Source organism: Coturnix japonica, chromosome 1 (genome assembly GCF_054131305.1).
Source record: "Coturnix japonica strain WE chromosome 1, WE-NBRP24, whole genome shotgun sequence".
In the NCBI taxonomy this organism is placed as follows: domain Eukaryota; kingdom Metazoa; phylum Chordata; class Aves; order Galliformes; family Phasianidae; genus Coturnix; species Coturnix japonica.
In genome coordinates this window covers 93790833-93807359 of record NC_140663.1, presented here as the reverse complement: position 1 = coordinate 93807359, position 16527 = coordinate 93790833, and the positions used below count along the sequence as shown (strand labels likewise).

General features: G+C 44.7%; 1 protein-coding gene across 2 annotated transcripts in view; it reads left to right on the top strand.

Annotated features, from left to right (window-relative positions):
• The window catches only part of APP (amyloid beta precursor protein), a 185768-nt gene extending 178497 nt beyond the window's left edge, over window positions 1-7271 (top strand). For both annotated transcript variants that reach the window (XM_015880839.3, XM_015880829.3), the window contains 2 exons: window positions 123-269; window positions 6252-7271. In XM_015880839.3, coding sequence (XP_015736325.2) covers window positions 123-269; window positions 6252-6353 — 249 coding nt within the window. In that variant the 3' untranslated portion in view covers window positions 6354-7271. The remainder of the gene's footprint in view (window positions 1-122; window positions 270-6251) is intronic.
• Window positions 7272-16527: the final 9256 nt, after the last annotated feature.

Here is a 16527-nt window from a genome sequence, read left to right as displayed (position 1 = left end):
TCAGATAATATGCAGTGTTTATTTACTGGTACTCCATTAGGCTTTTTATTGCTGTGTTCACTGGAGAAGTTAACCAAATACTCAGGTGTTTATTACCTGCCTTCTTTTATTTTTCTTTGTAGGTGTTCTTTGCTGAAGATGTGGGTTCAAACAAAGGTGCCATCATTGGACTAATGGTGGGAGGTGTTGTCATAGCAACAGTGATTGTCATTACCCTGGTGATGCTGAAGAAGAAGCAGTACACGTCTATTCATCATGGGGTTGTGGAGGTAAGAAACGACAGCCAAGCACAAGTGGCGTCACATGTACAGCAGTCAGAATGTGTTTACAAAGAAACCTCTGCTTTGGTTGGCCTTACACTCACAGCCTGAGAGGTCGCATCTAGCAGAGTGGAATTTAATTCTCTCATTTTGTACATTCAGACACAATATAAACCATGTTAAGTTGGGTGCAAAACCACAGGAATCTATTGTGGAACTGTCCCAGACCAGTCACCTCGTAATGAAAAAGTTGGTCCTGTAGGACATGTTACAGTAGCCAATAATCAGATATTGCACAAGATCTGTTTATACTGTTGGTGGGAATTTATGCACCAGTTTTCTTCATTTAGTTTGCAGATTAATGTATGAGGTAGATCTGCTGTGGATTGTGCTTTAGCTACAAGAATTTTCCCTGTACAGATACTTTATTGCTTTTTGTTCTCAAAACCAGATTTACCTTTGCCACAAACAGATTTTGATTTATGAGTAATCTGAAGCACACAGATTTGGGAAACACAAATAAAATACAACACTCCTATGCGGGATATAAAAGATGAAAATGCTTGTGTCTTCCCAATCTACCAAATGCATTTGTGGTCAATTTACAGGCATATAAAATGCCTCCTATATTGCTTGGTTTTAAGAAAGGATCTCTGTACACAACAAAACTTGAATTATAAGACCCAGAAAGGGAGTCCTGAAGTGTTTTTCCCTGTGTGTATCAATACCTGTGTATCAACTTGCTGTGTCAGTACCTGATTTACAGGTAATACTCATATCAGCACTTGAGACATTTATGCTTTTATCTTCCAAGACTGGTATTTTAAATTTTAGATTGAAACCAGGTCTTGTTCTTGTCAGCAATTAACACTGGTTTCAGCCTTGAGTCAAATGAACTTTGGATTGTTGGTTTTTTTTTGGATATAAAAATCTACAGTACGAGGTGCTTCTGAAAATATTAGCTGATATTTATTAGCACACCATAGATAGTTTTGCCTTGTAGATTTCCTGTGTAGTGTTTGGTGTTGATAGCTAAGATTGATTCTGCATTCTGCCAGGCTTGCTCTGTAGTCTTGGTAGATTTTATAGCTTCATTGCGTGAGTTTTCTACCTCCAAAAGGACACAACATCTATTATTGTGCTAAGTTGTAGAAAATCTTATAGCAAGCACTTTGAGAAGACCACAACATGCAAAGGATGTGTGAAATTGATGTTTAATATTAGAATGTTCTCAAGATTAAGTTTTTCCATTCTAAAGAGGATTAGTGCGTCTTCGATATGACAAGTACAAAAAGCACGAAAGAGCAAAAACACGTGAGGTAAAAATAACTGTATGTGAGCTCTGGGTTGAGTGAGTATGTTTTGACAGATCTTGAAACCCGTTTGATGCATGTCAGAAGTTACTGTGAGAGTTTGTCTGTGACAGTGGATGTAAAATGATGAATGACTGCATGGTTGAAAATTACTTGCTATATGTGTACATTGCACTCCAGCAGACGTGTTGAGAATGGCTTTTGCTGGTGCACCCACCTCAGCTATCGCTGTAAAAGAAGGTAGAAGAAAGAGAGGTTCCCTCCTCCTGTGCTCCAGACTGCAGCCAGCTGTCACAACTCATTCGATATCTCAGCTTGGAAGCTCATTTGTTGTCTGTCACAGCAGCAGCACCTCCAGCAGCAGCCTGTGGGGAGAAGCAGTGATGGAGGGCTCACAGCAGTAGCAAAGGAGCCATTGCAATTGTTGTAATACTCCAAAGTCCACATCTCAGTGACCAGTCTGCAGATGTGTATTAGGCAGCATCCATTTAACATCATTTAAAGAACAGTATAGTATTATTTGTCGCATCTCTGAGTGCTGGCAGCACATCCTGTCTGGGAGTTTCACCTTTCCCACATGTGTAGAGGCAGCATGGAAAATTTCCCACACTGTTGCCATCCTCCTGACTTCACACAACGATTTTCTGTGTGGAAGATTTATAGGCTGGAGCAGGAGGGGATAGATGGACATTCTTTAAAGAGGTTATCTACTTAACCTAGCTGTTTTCTCAGGAGACATCACGCTGTAGAACAGAGAAGCATCTAGATTGCTTCTCAGCAGCATGAAAGCACCCGCACCTCTTAAATGCCGTGTTCAACTTCTGCCGCCTCTATAATGGGTGCAAAAAGCTTCTTGAAATGGTAAAGGGCTTTAGTGATTTACTGACAAGGAGAGAGCCAAGGTCAAAGCGTGTAGTTTGACAGAGCAATACCTGGGACAAAGGCTGAAGGAAAAGAGAGGAACAGTTTGTCAGTCAAAATGGGTAAAAGTGAGTAGAAGAGGAGACATTCAGGATGAGCAATAGTGCACATAGGTTGGCAGCGAGATGGATTAGTGTGTGGCTGTCAGCTGTAGGAAGGAGAGGTAGCACTAGCACTAGTCATTTTAAAGGCTAAAGGGGAAATTTGAAGAAGCGAGTAAGTCTGCAAGTGGAAGTCTCAATAAATCCTTTCATTTCTAAATGCCATATTTCAGAGGCTTCCTCTGTGAACAAGTTAGAAAAGTGGGTCTTTTTGGTACAGAATATTGTTCGAGGGTGTTAAAAATTCTGATTTCTACCATCCTTCCTCATATTTTTTCCCAATCTCTTCCTCCCTGATTTTCTTCCAGGGTTCTCATCTATTGTTTTGTCTCTTCTGCTTTCTCTTCCTTTGATTCATTTTTATTTATGATGTGTTACCTTTCCTTGTTTCTTTCTCACAAGCAGGTTATGCTGTGTGCTTATCATATCTCCTACTCCTGAATAAGCAGTGATGAGTGGGAGGCTTAAGCTAAAACAGGTTACAGAGTTCTGTCCAGTGTTTGTTTGGAGCTTAAATGGGAGGAAGTACAGCACAGGTTCTGGCACACCCTTCCTTTGCATCCTGTTAGAGAGAAAAATGCCCTCAGGCACATATTGATGCTTGAAGATCCCTGATTGTATTGTTTGGAGATCTCTGATTTCTCAGCCCCCACAGCTCCGTATTACACTGGTTTTATGCTAGAAGAGAATCTTGTTGAGCAGTCAGTAGGTTTAGCTGTGAGTTATGAGGCTCTGATCTCTCGATTTGGACAGGCACCAGAACTCCTGTAGTGCAGCATTGCTATGCACAAGAACCATGGCTGACCCAGCATGATAGCAGCCCATTCAAGAGCAGAAGGAAGGGCTCCTTCTCCTGTACATTTGCATTGTGTTCTTATATTCTGTAAGTGCTAAAAAAAAATGCAACTGGAGCACGTGTAATTTTCCCTGCTTTGTTCTCTTTCCATCACAGCCGCCTTGGTGACAACAGCAGCAGTGGCAGATGGTGTGCAGTGACACAGCCACAATGGAAATAGTTAATGCTGTTAAATTTGCATGGTCCTTAGGGCAAAGATTAGGCCTTGTTTGTGTTTATACAAGACCTGTATTGAATGGGTTTGTGAGACCCTAGTGCTGTTACAGTGAAATACTTACTTGAAAACAAGCGGTCTGCAGCACGGTGATAGTGTCAAGGCATCGCTAGAAGATGATTCAGTGCACATGGTTGTGGATGGTGTATCAACATGGAGGGAAAAGTTGGCTTTGAAATGCGAGTGTGAGGTCTCTGGCTGCTGAGCAAGTGGCTGTGCAGAGGTGCCTTGGGGATCTGCATGTAGAGGTTGAAGAGGAGGCAACTGTGAAGTTCCCAGGGTTCTCCTGTCCTTGATGGATTGAAATGGTTGTTGGCAACCAGGCTGAGCGCTCTGCCCATGTGAGCGGGCCAAGGGGAGTGTGTATTCTATCAGCAGAATAGAATTCCTTCTCTTGCTTCTGGAGAGGAAGGGAAGAAGGCAGTAATTTCTCCCCCTGATTTCTAGCATAATGGAAATCTGGGGAGTGATTTCCTGCCCATTTTGCAGGAGGTGAAAAAATTGATTTGGGGGAGGCTGTTTGCCACAGCTTGCAAGGGAAAACAGCGTGTGACCTTTCAAGTTGGATGTTTCACCTTAGTGTGTAATTATTGTACAAGAAAGAGATTTCACAGAAGATGCAGCACTGATTGGAACATGGGTGAAATTTTGAAGGGGAGCACAGAAAAATGGGTTCAGGGCTGGCAGCTGATCTGAGCAGTCATATGTACTTGCCGCATGCAGAAGCATTTCTTCCCTTAAGTAATAAAAGACCATCAAGATGGAAAATGTCTCTGAGAGGATCCATTTTCTGGCGGCCCTGCAGGAAGGTGGTATGATCATATAATGCATCGCAGTAAGGGAAGGGCTACAAAAATAAGCTGAGCAGTTTGCCTTGTCTCAAGCATGGAAGAACACAGCTTTTATATTCCTCCAGGGCATCAGGTGCCAACTCGCAGACAGCCATAGGCTGCCCTTACTTGAGGTGAATATTGTAGAGTAGGTTGAAAGTGAGTATCAAATATAAGTACTGCTCCTTTACTTTTTTATTATTAGGCAGCCAGGGTTAGCTTGTCTGCTATATAAGACTTGTTAAGAGAATATACTTTCCATTACACAAAAGGTTATTTTTATGCCCAAAAGAAATGGCTATTTTTCCTAAGGGTCACTGCTTACAAAATTCTACAGTAAAATGCCCATACCCTGTATGTGAGCCTAGAGGCTGAGGCACCTTCCTCATGTTACATTTTTGACAGTTTAAAATTCACTTTCTGCCTTCTAAGAGCTGTTAAAAACAGCTCAGAGAGCAAGCAAAATAGCTGACAAGCAGACTTCTTCAAGTGTGTTTTAATAGCTGCTGTTGGTTGGTAAGATGGCTGTGCCATGGTTGGGTTTTTGTACACAGCAGATATTGAGCTCCCAGCAGAGGTAGAATACCTAATTAACATTTAGAGTCAGCTCTTGCCCACTCTAATTGGCATTTTACATTACTGTAATATTGAGTAAAGAAGGAAGTAATTTGTGGAGCAGCAGATATTCAGTGGAGAAGTGTTGACTGAGCTGTCTTTATGCCTGTCTTGCAGGTAATCAAGAAAGGTCAGTTTCTGTTAAGTAGAAGTACTTAAGCAGTGAAGACATGTCAGGCCTCTGGTTGCTAAACCTAACCAAATATGACCTTGGAGCCAGAGAAATTGGTTTCAGAGAGTGCAGCAAGATGTTGGCTCACCCTCTGCCTGGCTGCTCTGGCTTTTCCTTCACACCCTCTTTTTGTTATTGCCAGTTAACTTTTAATAGCCTTCAGACTAGAGCACCTGCAGCAGATCGGACTACAGCACGAATAGAAAACCCTTACTTCTGATTCTTCTAGTTTCTTTTTTTTTTTGTGAGCTTTTTATTTCCTTTTGTGACCAGTTGATCATAAGTGCAGATGCTGTATGTACTCCAGGAGGAAAAAGAGTAATGACAGGGGACTAGCAGAGAGACGTGAAACATATCCCCTCACTACAAGAAAGACATGGAGGCCCTGGATTGTGTCCAGAGAAGGGCAGTGGAACTGTGAAGGGCCTGGAGCACAAGTCTAGGGAGTAGATGAGGGAGCTGGGATTGTTCAGTCTGGAGAAGAGGAGGCTCAAGGGAGACCTTATTGCTCTCTACAGCCACCAGGAAAGAGATTGTAGTGAGGTTCGGCTGGCCTCTTCTCCCAGTTAACAGTGAAAGTGAAAGGGAATGACCTCAAGTTGTGCCAGGGGAGGTTCAGGTTGGGTATTACGAACAATTTCTTCTCAGCAAGAGCGGTGATGCAGTGGCACAGTCTGCCCAGGGAGGTGGTGCAGTCACCGTCCCTGGAGGTATCCAAGAGCCGTGTGGATGTGGCACTGAGGGACGTGGTTTGTGTGGATGAGTTGATGGTTGGAGATCTTAAAAGCAACAAAATCCATAGGCTGATGAGTTTTGTCAGCCTGTTTTGCAATCCCAGCAAAGAATTAGGTTGCAGACTGGTTCTCATCTCCCTGTCTTTTCCTGGCTATTAATCTTGGCATTGAGGAAGTGCAGGGTATGCTGTGAGCTGAGCAAGGATCTGAGCTGGTTTCCTTCTTCCCACAACAGGTGGATGCTGCAGTGACACCGGAGGAGCGCCACCTCTCCAAGATGCAGCAGAACGGCTACGAGAACCCCACCTACAAGTTCTTCGAACAGATGCAGAATTAGGACACCACAGCAGCCTCATGAGTTGGACAGCAGAACGATCGCTTCACTGCCCATTGGTGTTCAGTTATAGAATAATATGGAGAGAAACAAAAACACTCTTGTTTTATTATTTACTCATTATCGCCTTTTGACAGCTGTGCTGTAACACAAGTAGATGCCTGAACTTGAATTAATAAAATCAGTAATGTATTTTCTCTCTCTCTCTCTCTCTCTCTCTCTTTACATTTCCGTCTTTACACTACATTATTAATGAATGTTTTTTGTGAACTGTAAAGAGTTTAGCTGTATTTAACTAGTGCATGGATAGCTTCTCTTTCCCAATTATTTATCACGTAGCTCCTTAGCCAGTTGTATATTATTCTTGTGATTCGTGACAGAAGAAAAACAAACAAACAACCATGAAGTCCTAATTGAAATATGCTTTAAGAATGGATGGGGGATGCTTTCTGTGTCTGTGGGGTTTAGCTGCTTCTCTTTGCCGCACGTTCTTTTCCGATCACTATGCATTTTAAAGCAAAACCACATTTTTTAAGAAGTATTCCGGATGGGTTATTGAAATTCTTTTCCTCTGCAGTTGCATTTTATTGTACAGATTGTTGCTCCTGGCTGTATTAGTGACGTAGAAATCATGGGAATACACGTTTGTTTCTTTGTGCCTGTTTTATGTGCACACTTTAGGCATTGGAAGGTAAACCTTCTTTTCTTTTCCATGTATCTTTTTGATCTTTAAAAGAAAAAAAAATAATAATAATAATATTAAAAAAAGAATCCCTGTTAATTGTGAGCACTTCTTGGGGGGGGAAAAGTGCCTGCTGGTCGAAAATTAACAGGGATCCTCTGCAGGATGATTGTACAGAACCATTGCTTATGAATTGATAGCTTTCTACACTGTGTTACATAAATAAATTAAGAAAAGAACTTCCGGGTGAGAGTTTTCTTTGGAGATGGGAAACAAGGAATTCTGAAAGCCACTGAAGCCGGGGAGACTCTGGGTGGAAGGGTGGGAAAGAGATGTTCCTGCAAGGACAGCGGCACTCCTGGCCTGACTGACGTGGGGGGAAACCGCAGTAAGCCTTGGGGGGGGCAGAGGGGCACTGGCCTCAGCTGTGTGCCCTCCAATGTTACAGCTCTCACTGGCCACAGGAACAGAGCGAAGCCATCAGCCACACTCTGGTATGTCAGCCCCAGCTTGGCACCACCCACAGCCTGCCTGGAAGCATGTGGTGCCCTATCCGTGGAGGTGCTTGGTGCCAGGTTGGAATAGGCCCTGAGCAGCCTGAGCTGGTGGGCAGCAGCCCTGCCCATGGCTGGGACTCGGTGAGCTTTGAGCTCCCTTCCAGCCCAAACCATTCTGTGATTTTGAGTCTCCCTTCATCCCCAGCCCTGCAGCACAGGCAGCACACCCTACACTGCAGAGCCCACCTGCCTGGAGGGACAAGGCTGTTTATTTAGTGAGTCCACAGCAAACAGACCCAGGGAGCTTCCAGGTGGCCTTTGGGTGGCATGGAGCCCTCCAGATGCGCCTAGAGATCTGCTGGCAGAGCTCTCCCTTTAAAGCCAGACGGTTTAGGCCACACAACACGTGGTGGTGGGGAGGAGCCCTCAGGCACAAAGAAAGCCACCAGAACCAGAAATGCTTTGTTTCACACATTTTGAGGGCAAAACTCTCTTTTTGCCATTGTAGATCTTGTTACAGAGATCCCACGTGCCCCCTAGAAAGGACTGTGTGAGACTGCCTTCAGTGCATGAGTCTGCTATCACAGGAGAAGATCCTGCTTCAGGGGGAAGGCAGGAAGTAATTCAATTGAATGCAGTCTCATTAGAGGAGCATTATCAAATATTCCTTTCAGGAGAAGCTGGAGTAATCCCTAAGATGCAGAGGGCCACCAGCCTTTAGAGCAAATCCCACTTATAATACCGTAATCCTGTGCAACCCTGGGTAGAGAAAAATGATTCCAACAGTAACTGTCAGACAGTTGGGTTTCATGGTGCGGGGTTACACGGCTGGTGAGACACCAGTACTGCTCTTCCCACTCATGGACCACCTTTAAATTAATCATAGCATTACTGCACTGATCAGGCAGTCGGTTTTTACACATAGGCACACTCTTGAAAGAAAGGCAATAAATACACGCCTTGATGTGCACACAAAGCACAGGAAGCAAAGAACGTTCCTTAAAACTTCAGCACTAACCCTCCTGTAGTTGCTGCAAGCCTGAAAGCAATTTATCACAGCTCCCAGGTAATAGCAGCAGCCTTCCTGCCTGTCTCCAGCCATGCACACTGCTTATTGTGGAAAGATTATATTAGAAGTGAATAAAAACAGCCTGACGGGCCCATAAAGCAGAGAGGGTGACAGGTAGGCAGCCGGGCATCTCACATCCAACACAGGATGGATGAGTATGAGCTGCTCCAGCAATGAGCTGAGCCATGGACTGGGAGCAAAATTCCTCTCCTCAGCCCTGAGGAAATAATGCTTGGGGGAAGGGAAAAAACAAGCAAAATAAGCATATCCCTGTCTGCTGAGCTGGTATCAGCGATAGGGAAAGTTGTATCATTGTTTTGATGGAAACAGGGTATGGAGCAGGCTGGAATCCATTGGCCGATTTGGGGCCAGGGGTGCTGACTGCAGGATGGTTTATGGAGTACATGGGGCTCCTCACACAGCCCTATCATCACCATCCTCCTTATAGCTGCATTTACCAAAGCAATTTTAGCACCATTACCGTGTGGCCTATCCTCATTGTTTAAACTAATGGGTTTGTTGATGGTGGGTGAGCTGCTGTTAAGATGCCTCCGGGCAGCAGGACTGAAAATACCCTAATGACAGATGAGGACAGAAGCAAACAGCGCTGCCCAGCGTCCTGCTGTGCTCTGCGTAATTGTTCTGCAGGAGAACAGGAGAAGGGGAGCGTCTACGCTCTGCCAGCAGCCCCATGTCCTGCTGCAGCCCGAACTTATTCCCACCTTTTGGCTTCATTCCTCGAAGGAGTCAGCGCTGAGCCCTTTCCTCCAACTTCTCACAGCCCTGGGAAATTCACTTGGCAGATTGCATGGGAAAATCCCTTAAGCTTCCAAATGTAAGTACAGGGATTTATTCAGAGGTAATAAAATATTCTGACTTTAATTGGATTCTTAGTTAAAGCTGAGTTTGGACCTTGCATCAGCAAACGTGTGCCCTCAGCCTCCTGTGTCCCCTATCCGTTTCCTATAGAATGGCTCATGGGAGAAATGCATCCAGAGCAGTTTCAAACAGAATATCACCTAAGTCAAAGGGCAGACGTTTTTTTGTGTTCAGTTTTGGGCCTTTCACTACAAGAAAGGCATTGAGGCCCTGGAACATGTCCAGAGAAGAGCAACTAAGCTGTGAGGGGTCTGCAGCACAAGTCTGAAAGGGAGTGGCAGAGGAAACTGGGATTGTTCAGTCTTCATGAGGCTGAAGGGAGACCTTATTGCTCTCTACAGCCATCAGGAAAGAGATTGTAGTGAGGTAAGGCTGGCCCCTTCTCCCAATTAACAGTGATAGGACAAAAGGGAATGACCTCAAGTTGTGCCAGGAGGGGTTCAGCTTGGATGCTAGGAACAATTTCTTCTCAGCAAGAGCAGTGCTGCAGTGGCACAGGCTGCCCAGGGAGGTGGTGCAGTCACTGTCCCTGGAGGTGTTCAAGAGCTGTGTGGATGTGGCACTGAGGGACGTGGGCAGTGGGCATGGTGGGGGTGGGCTCATGGTTGGACTGGGTGATCTTAGAAGTCTTTTCCAGCCTTCATGAATCTGTGATTCTGTGGCTGCTGGCTGCCATATCACATGTTCTTCACAACACCCAAATACTGCTTCTGGCCAACACTCTGGGAGCACATATGTGCAACACCCTTCTTCCATTTAATGAATGTGAGGGGGTTGGGATAAACTGAGAAAACTCCACTTCCACCCCATATTACTCTTATCTAAAAGACATTGAAGAGAGAGCTCTGCACCCTTCCAGCCCTGCACAGATCACAACCTGTGGCAGCAGTGCTCCCAGCCAGGCAACAGGAGGAAATAAAGCTCCTGCAGCAGCATTTGATCTCCAAAGCCGTTTGATAAAAAGCACCCTAGAAGGAATAAAAATACTGAAGAAGCTGGGTTTATTTTTCTTTTAACAAAGTTGGTCCTCATTCTGTTTTAATTAAAAGAGAAAGAAGGGAAGAGTACTTTCAGTACTGAAGCGGGTTAGTAAATGGATTTTGGATTTCTCTCTGTAGTGTCATGTTAAGAAAGTATGTGAAATTCAGAATCTTGGACGGCTGATTCATTTGATGTCACAGTATAGCAGAAATGCTAAGTCAAGGCCTGAAGCAGTGATTGAGCACCTGGAGGGAAGGCAGGGCCAACCCAGGGGAGATCAAGTGTATTCAATGCACCTGAGTGCCTGGAAGGGGTAGAGCCAGGCTCCAGCCCTTTCCAGACCTCATTTAAAGGCTGGCAGAAGAGGTGAGGGTGTCTTGTCTGGAGATCCCTGCCTACCTGAGGCCTTCCTAAAGGTAAGCAGCACTTCTCCTTTATTTCTTCTTCTGAAGCTGCTGTATTTGGGCTTGTCCTCATTTGCTGCAGTCTGGGACTCTCCTACACTGCTGTCATTGCTGTGTTTTCCATCACACTATAGCATTGCACACAGAATTAAAGCAGAGTAGCCTACAGGTGCTGAGTTTCAGAGTGCAGTGAGGTGAATGGGCTCAGGGTCAGTGAGTTGCTAGACCCCAACTCACCCACCCTGCTGCCTCTAGCTGCATCCTGCTGACCTGCATATACCTGCTGCCCTTGCAGCAAAACAATGTCACCCACTCTGCAGGATAACAGTGGTGGTTTCACCACTGCCCTTGGGATAACAGAGTGACAAAGAGGCAATGAAAGCAGGCCCTGCCCACCATCCCAGGCAGACATGCTAAGGAAGCTGGACCTTCTGTGGTATCTTCCCTGAAGTGTAAGCTCAGCCCCATGCCCATGTACTGGCTGACATCCATTCACTGTACTGTAAATCAGCGATACACTATTCACAACTTCAGCAAATGAAGATTTTTGTCTCACTGTGGTTTATATTTTCTAGTGATAAGTCCTGTGATGTAGGCCTTTCTCAGTGCATGTGGCACAAGAGGACTTGAGTTGTCACCTGGAGTGGTTTCACTTTTAATCCTGGCCTATGCAGTGAGATGGATGTTCCTCAGTAGGAGGAGGATAGTGTGTGCCATCTGATAGCATCCAGTTATATGAGGCTGATATGAATGAAAAAGAACCTAAGAAGGTTGCTGTAAGGCAGAATTTGGGGTTGGGTTTTTCATCTGGATTTGGGTAGATGTGGTGTTCTGTGTCAAAAATCTCTCATGTAAAATAAACAAGGGGCAAAACCACCACTTCAGCTCTATTTTATGACAAAAAGAGTAAATCTTGCACAGTTTCTGGCAGAAGGAGGCATACAAACCTACTTTCTTGAGAGGATTTGTTGCCTTCCTGTAAGACGAGGCAGAGTCAGAGCTCTGAACCCCCTGAGGATAGGGAATAAACACCCACATCCTCATTTTTCTTGCTGGCTTGCTTTGGAGGGCTTTCCACTTGTTATCCTGACTTTGAGACTTCATCAGAGGCTCAGGAGCCAAGCACCTTAAAAAACCCTATAAGCTTTTATGTGCATCAGCCTTCTATTGATCTGCTTAAAACCAGAAGCCCTGTCATACAGCTTTGAAAGCAGTGCCATGTTTGGTTGAAAGAAGGAGCATTCTGCAGCATTAGCAGTCCTATGCATTCCAAACATGCACTTGAGCAGCACGAGCTTCTGAGACTTCAATTTGTTATGCATTCTTATCTGCCTCCTAGTTTCAGAATCTTGAAGATAAACTCACATCTCACTTCCAGGCTCTCAGCTGCAGTCACATGGATTGCAACCTGTTTGTGATGCTGTGGTGGAAGCAGGATACTGAGAGCTCCAGTCCATCACCAGCCCCAGTGAAATTCCTAATGCTACTGAGACTGACAGAACAAAAGATGGCATTGCTCTCTTGGGGTTACAAACTTGATATATGAACAAGCAGACAAAAAACACCAAAAACCTTCCTTGTCAGCAGAACCAGAGTGGTGACAGTCCTCTGTTACTTGGTACAAGAGAGACCACACCTCGAGTACTGTTTTCAGTTTTAGGCCCCTCACTACAAGATACTGAGGCCCTGGAGCATGTCCAGAGAAGAGCAACTAAGCTGTGAGGGGTCTGGAGCACAAGTCTGACAGGGAGTGGCTGAGGGAACTGTGATTGTTCAGTATGGAGGAGGCTCAGGGGAGATCTTATTGCTCTCTTTAACTATCTGAATGGGGGTTGTGGCAAAGTGGGAGTAGGCCTCTTCTCCCAGGTGAATGAGGGATGAGAGGGAATGGCCTCAAGTTGTGCTAGGGAAGGTTCAGGTTGCATATTAGGAACAGTTTCTTCTCAGCAAGAGCAGTGATGCAGTGCCACAGGCTGCCCAGGGAGGTGATGCAGTCACTGTCCCTGGAGATGTTCAAGGGCTGTGTGGATGTATGTGGGCAGTGGGCATGGTGGGGGTGGACTCACAGCTGGACTGTCATCTCAGAGGTCTTTTCCAGCCTCACTGACTCTGTGATTATGTGGTTCATGAAAGCAATTTGATTTCATGTTTGTAATCTTGGTAAGTTAGCATGACTAAAATGCACAGTTAAAAATGTTATATCTGTACGCAGACAAGATGCCAAGTGTCAGGGACTTAGACTCAGAAGCAAGCATGAAGATTCACTTTATCCCCCATAAGCTCTCTTTTGTAGCCCACCAGTATGCAAAGACGGAAATATAATCAACTTTTCCTGCTGGTTGAGAAGGAAGACAGAAAATGTTGCTATTATTTCTATTTTGAAATAATTGGGAGCTGTTTGAGGATTACAGCTCTGTGGCTTTATAAAACGCACAAGATTCTCATTACCATAGACCCTTCCATTGATGAGTTGAAATTAATTTAAATACACAACTCAGGAAATTTGTAAGTCCATAATAAAAATAAGCCTTGATTACACAGTCAACTATATTAAGAGTACACACTTGTAGATGCATCTCTGTGAACCTATAATTACAATAAATACTAAATATATGCACTGTGTAGGCAAGCCAGCGTCAGCTGAATGGCATTTTAAATGGCTCCATATGCTTTTCACTAAGCTACTGTGCAAATGTGAACAATAAAGTCCTTAAGATCTTGCTACTGCCTAATGTCTTCTTTGTTTTTGCAGTGATGTGGACTGTTACATACTCAGGAACAAACTCCAGTTCCATTTGCAATACACAAAACCTTGGGTTTATTTAGACTTCTGCTCTGATTATTTCTTTTTTTTCCAACTTGGCTGTAGACAGCATAAGCTATAAACTCTTCCAAAGTATCCTTTATTCTTCCTTGTTCTAATGGAAATTAGCTGGTCTAAAATTGGTGCTTCTTCAATAATAAATAGTTGGACCTCAGCAAGCACCGTTAGCCTTTCTTTGTCTATTTCTTCTCAGGAAGAGTGGTGAGGCAATGGCACAGGCTGCCCAGGGAGTTGGTGGAGTCACCATCCCTGGAGGTGTTCAAGGGCTGTGTGGTTGTATGAGTGGAGGTTTTGATCTTGAAAGCAAGCAAGGTGTTGTCTCTGTAAACACTTCACATTTTACATTTTATGCCTCTTCTGGTTGGAGAACGCTCAGCCCAGCACCAGCAGTAAAGAGTCTGAGTGAATGAGAAGGAGCCATGTTGGCAGCAGCTGGGAGCACATGGGACTCAGTATTGCTAAAGCAATGCAAGCTCTTCCAGGGTTGAATTAGACAGCTGTTCAAGCAACCGGAAAAGAAAGGAGAGGAACCGTGAAATATAAAAGCTCTTGTGAAGGAAATGAGTGCTGAGATGCATAGGAAACTTCATGCTGCTGCTTTTGATGAAGAGAAAGCTGGTGTGACATCTGGCTCAGCCTACCTTAGCAATTAATGCAGTGTAATAAGTGTGTTTCTGCTGATCAAAGCATTTGGTCCTGAGGCATCTCATGTCCTTATTGCAAATCAAGTTCAAGGTGTTTATTTCAGCATCTATAATCCAGCCCCCTGGGCAAACAACCCAACTGTACATACAGTCTGACACTTGCAGGAGCCGAGTGACCTCACCAAACTCTGCCTCCACATCTTGAAGCCATTTCCTGAAAACATCATGCTATCCTTTGGTCCACCTGCTGTTAATGTGCCACTGCTCACATTGTGTTGTATACATACCATCTCCCTTTTGAAGCTTACTGCCATAAAACCTTTATTTCTGCCCTTCCTGAGTGGCACAAGGCTGGACTTACTGTCCTCCTCCATCGTGTTTGGGCAGCGTGACCTGCAACTGGCCGAAGGTGGGAGCTGATCCTGTGGTGATGGTGGGTGGACATCTGCCATCAGACTGTATGTTCATTAAGGATGAGAACAGGTTGGATCTCCTCTCAGGTGAGCACTGTACTGAGACCTCTTTACTTGAGTCCAACCAGGGTCTGGGGACTTGTGTGGACACATCACCCTTGGGGTGCCCAGTCAACATGCAACTTTTGGGTGGGAGAGGCTACAGTCATGACCATTGATTTTGAGTGAAGACCAGCATCCTATTGTCACATTTTGGGATTTCCTCCCTGGGATCAGAGGAGTTACTGCCCCTGGGCATTTCTCCATGCAAGTCTTGCTAGTTAGTTAACCATTACCCAGTTTGAGGTGGGCAAGACTACCATGCATACATCAAATCTCCTCAGAGAAACAAATACAGTGGGACAAATGAAGGCCCCCAGGGTTTTGGTTTTTTCTTTTTCAAGCCCCACATTACAGTTCTTAATGAAAACACTGAAGTCAATACAATTTCTTTTTCGGGGACAAGACACAATCAACCAGTCATTCCTGTTTTCACCTCCTCTCCCTTTCCACCCCTCCTTCCCACTCTGTCTTAGAGGAAGGCTATTAAAAGAAGGGGTCACTAGCTCTACAGCAAGGTTCAGAAAGGGGAGCAGGAGTAACAAGTTACAGCAAAGTAGGTAGCACAGAAACTTTGTAAAACAAGAATAAGCATACTGTGCCTTTCTCAGCCAAAAAGAACCCAACTGCTAAACCTAATGACAGAAGAGCAGCTCTAGCAGGGCTACAAGAAAGAAGGGGACAGACTATGAGCAGGGTCTGCTGTGATAGACAAAGGAAAAAAAGAAAAAGCAGGTATTCCTACAAGCACCAGTTTAAAGTCTTTTTCTCAAAACGCCTGGAGAGTGAGGACATTTTTAAAGCTTCTGATGACTGTCTCAGAAAGATTCACTTGACAATAAACATTTGTTGGTGCACGACAGCAACATTTTCCTCTTTTCCATTCTGTGAAACACCACCTTTACCTGTATGCCTATGGACTACTAAGTAGACAGATGGCATGTGGGTGCTGCTTATCACAATGGAGGAGAAATTGTAGCACACAAGGTTCAGGGTACAAATTAGGAGGCTGGCTGTCCTACATGCTCCCTGTGGGCAATGAGACAGAGCATCCAGGGATGCGTCAGCAAAGCTGGACTTGATGAACCCCACTGCAGCAAAGATTAGCCCCTGAGCTTTTCCAGGCAGTCACAGCCTCTGTGCCAGCTGTCTGCAGGCACAGAGCATCACAGGCCCTGGGTCCCTCAGAAATAATTCCATCACAACTAAATAACAACTGTGTTTTAGAAATACAGAAAGAAAATTGCCAGTTTTTGTAGAGTATGTGCAAAATGGTATAAAGATTAAGATGCTAGAGTGGGAGAAAGGGGCAGGAGAAAGAAAGACTTAGGGCTCAAGCTGACTACCAGTCTGCTGCTGGAAGTGCCAATAAGAGTCTTTCTTCTTTTCAGGTAACCAGAGAGACCTAGACAGGCTTGAGCAGAGGGCTCAGATAAATCTCATGATGTTCAATAAAGCCAAGCACAAGGTGCTGCACCCGGGTCATGGCAACCCCCACTACCAGTACAAGCAGACACACAAGATCAGGCTGGACAGGACCCTGAGTAACCTGACTGAGCTGTAGGCATTCCTGTTCATTGCAGGAGAATCAGAGTAGGTGGACTTCAAATGTCCCAACTCAAGTGATTCTATGATAACTCCAATTCTCTCTGTGGTGAGAAACAGAAGAGGAGAAGAAACCACTG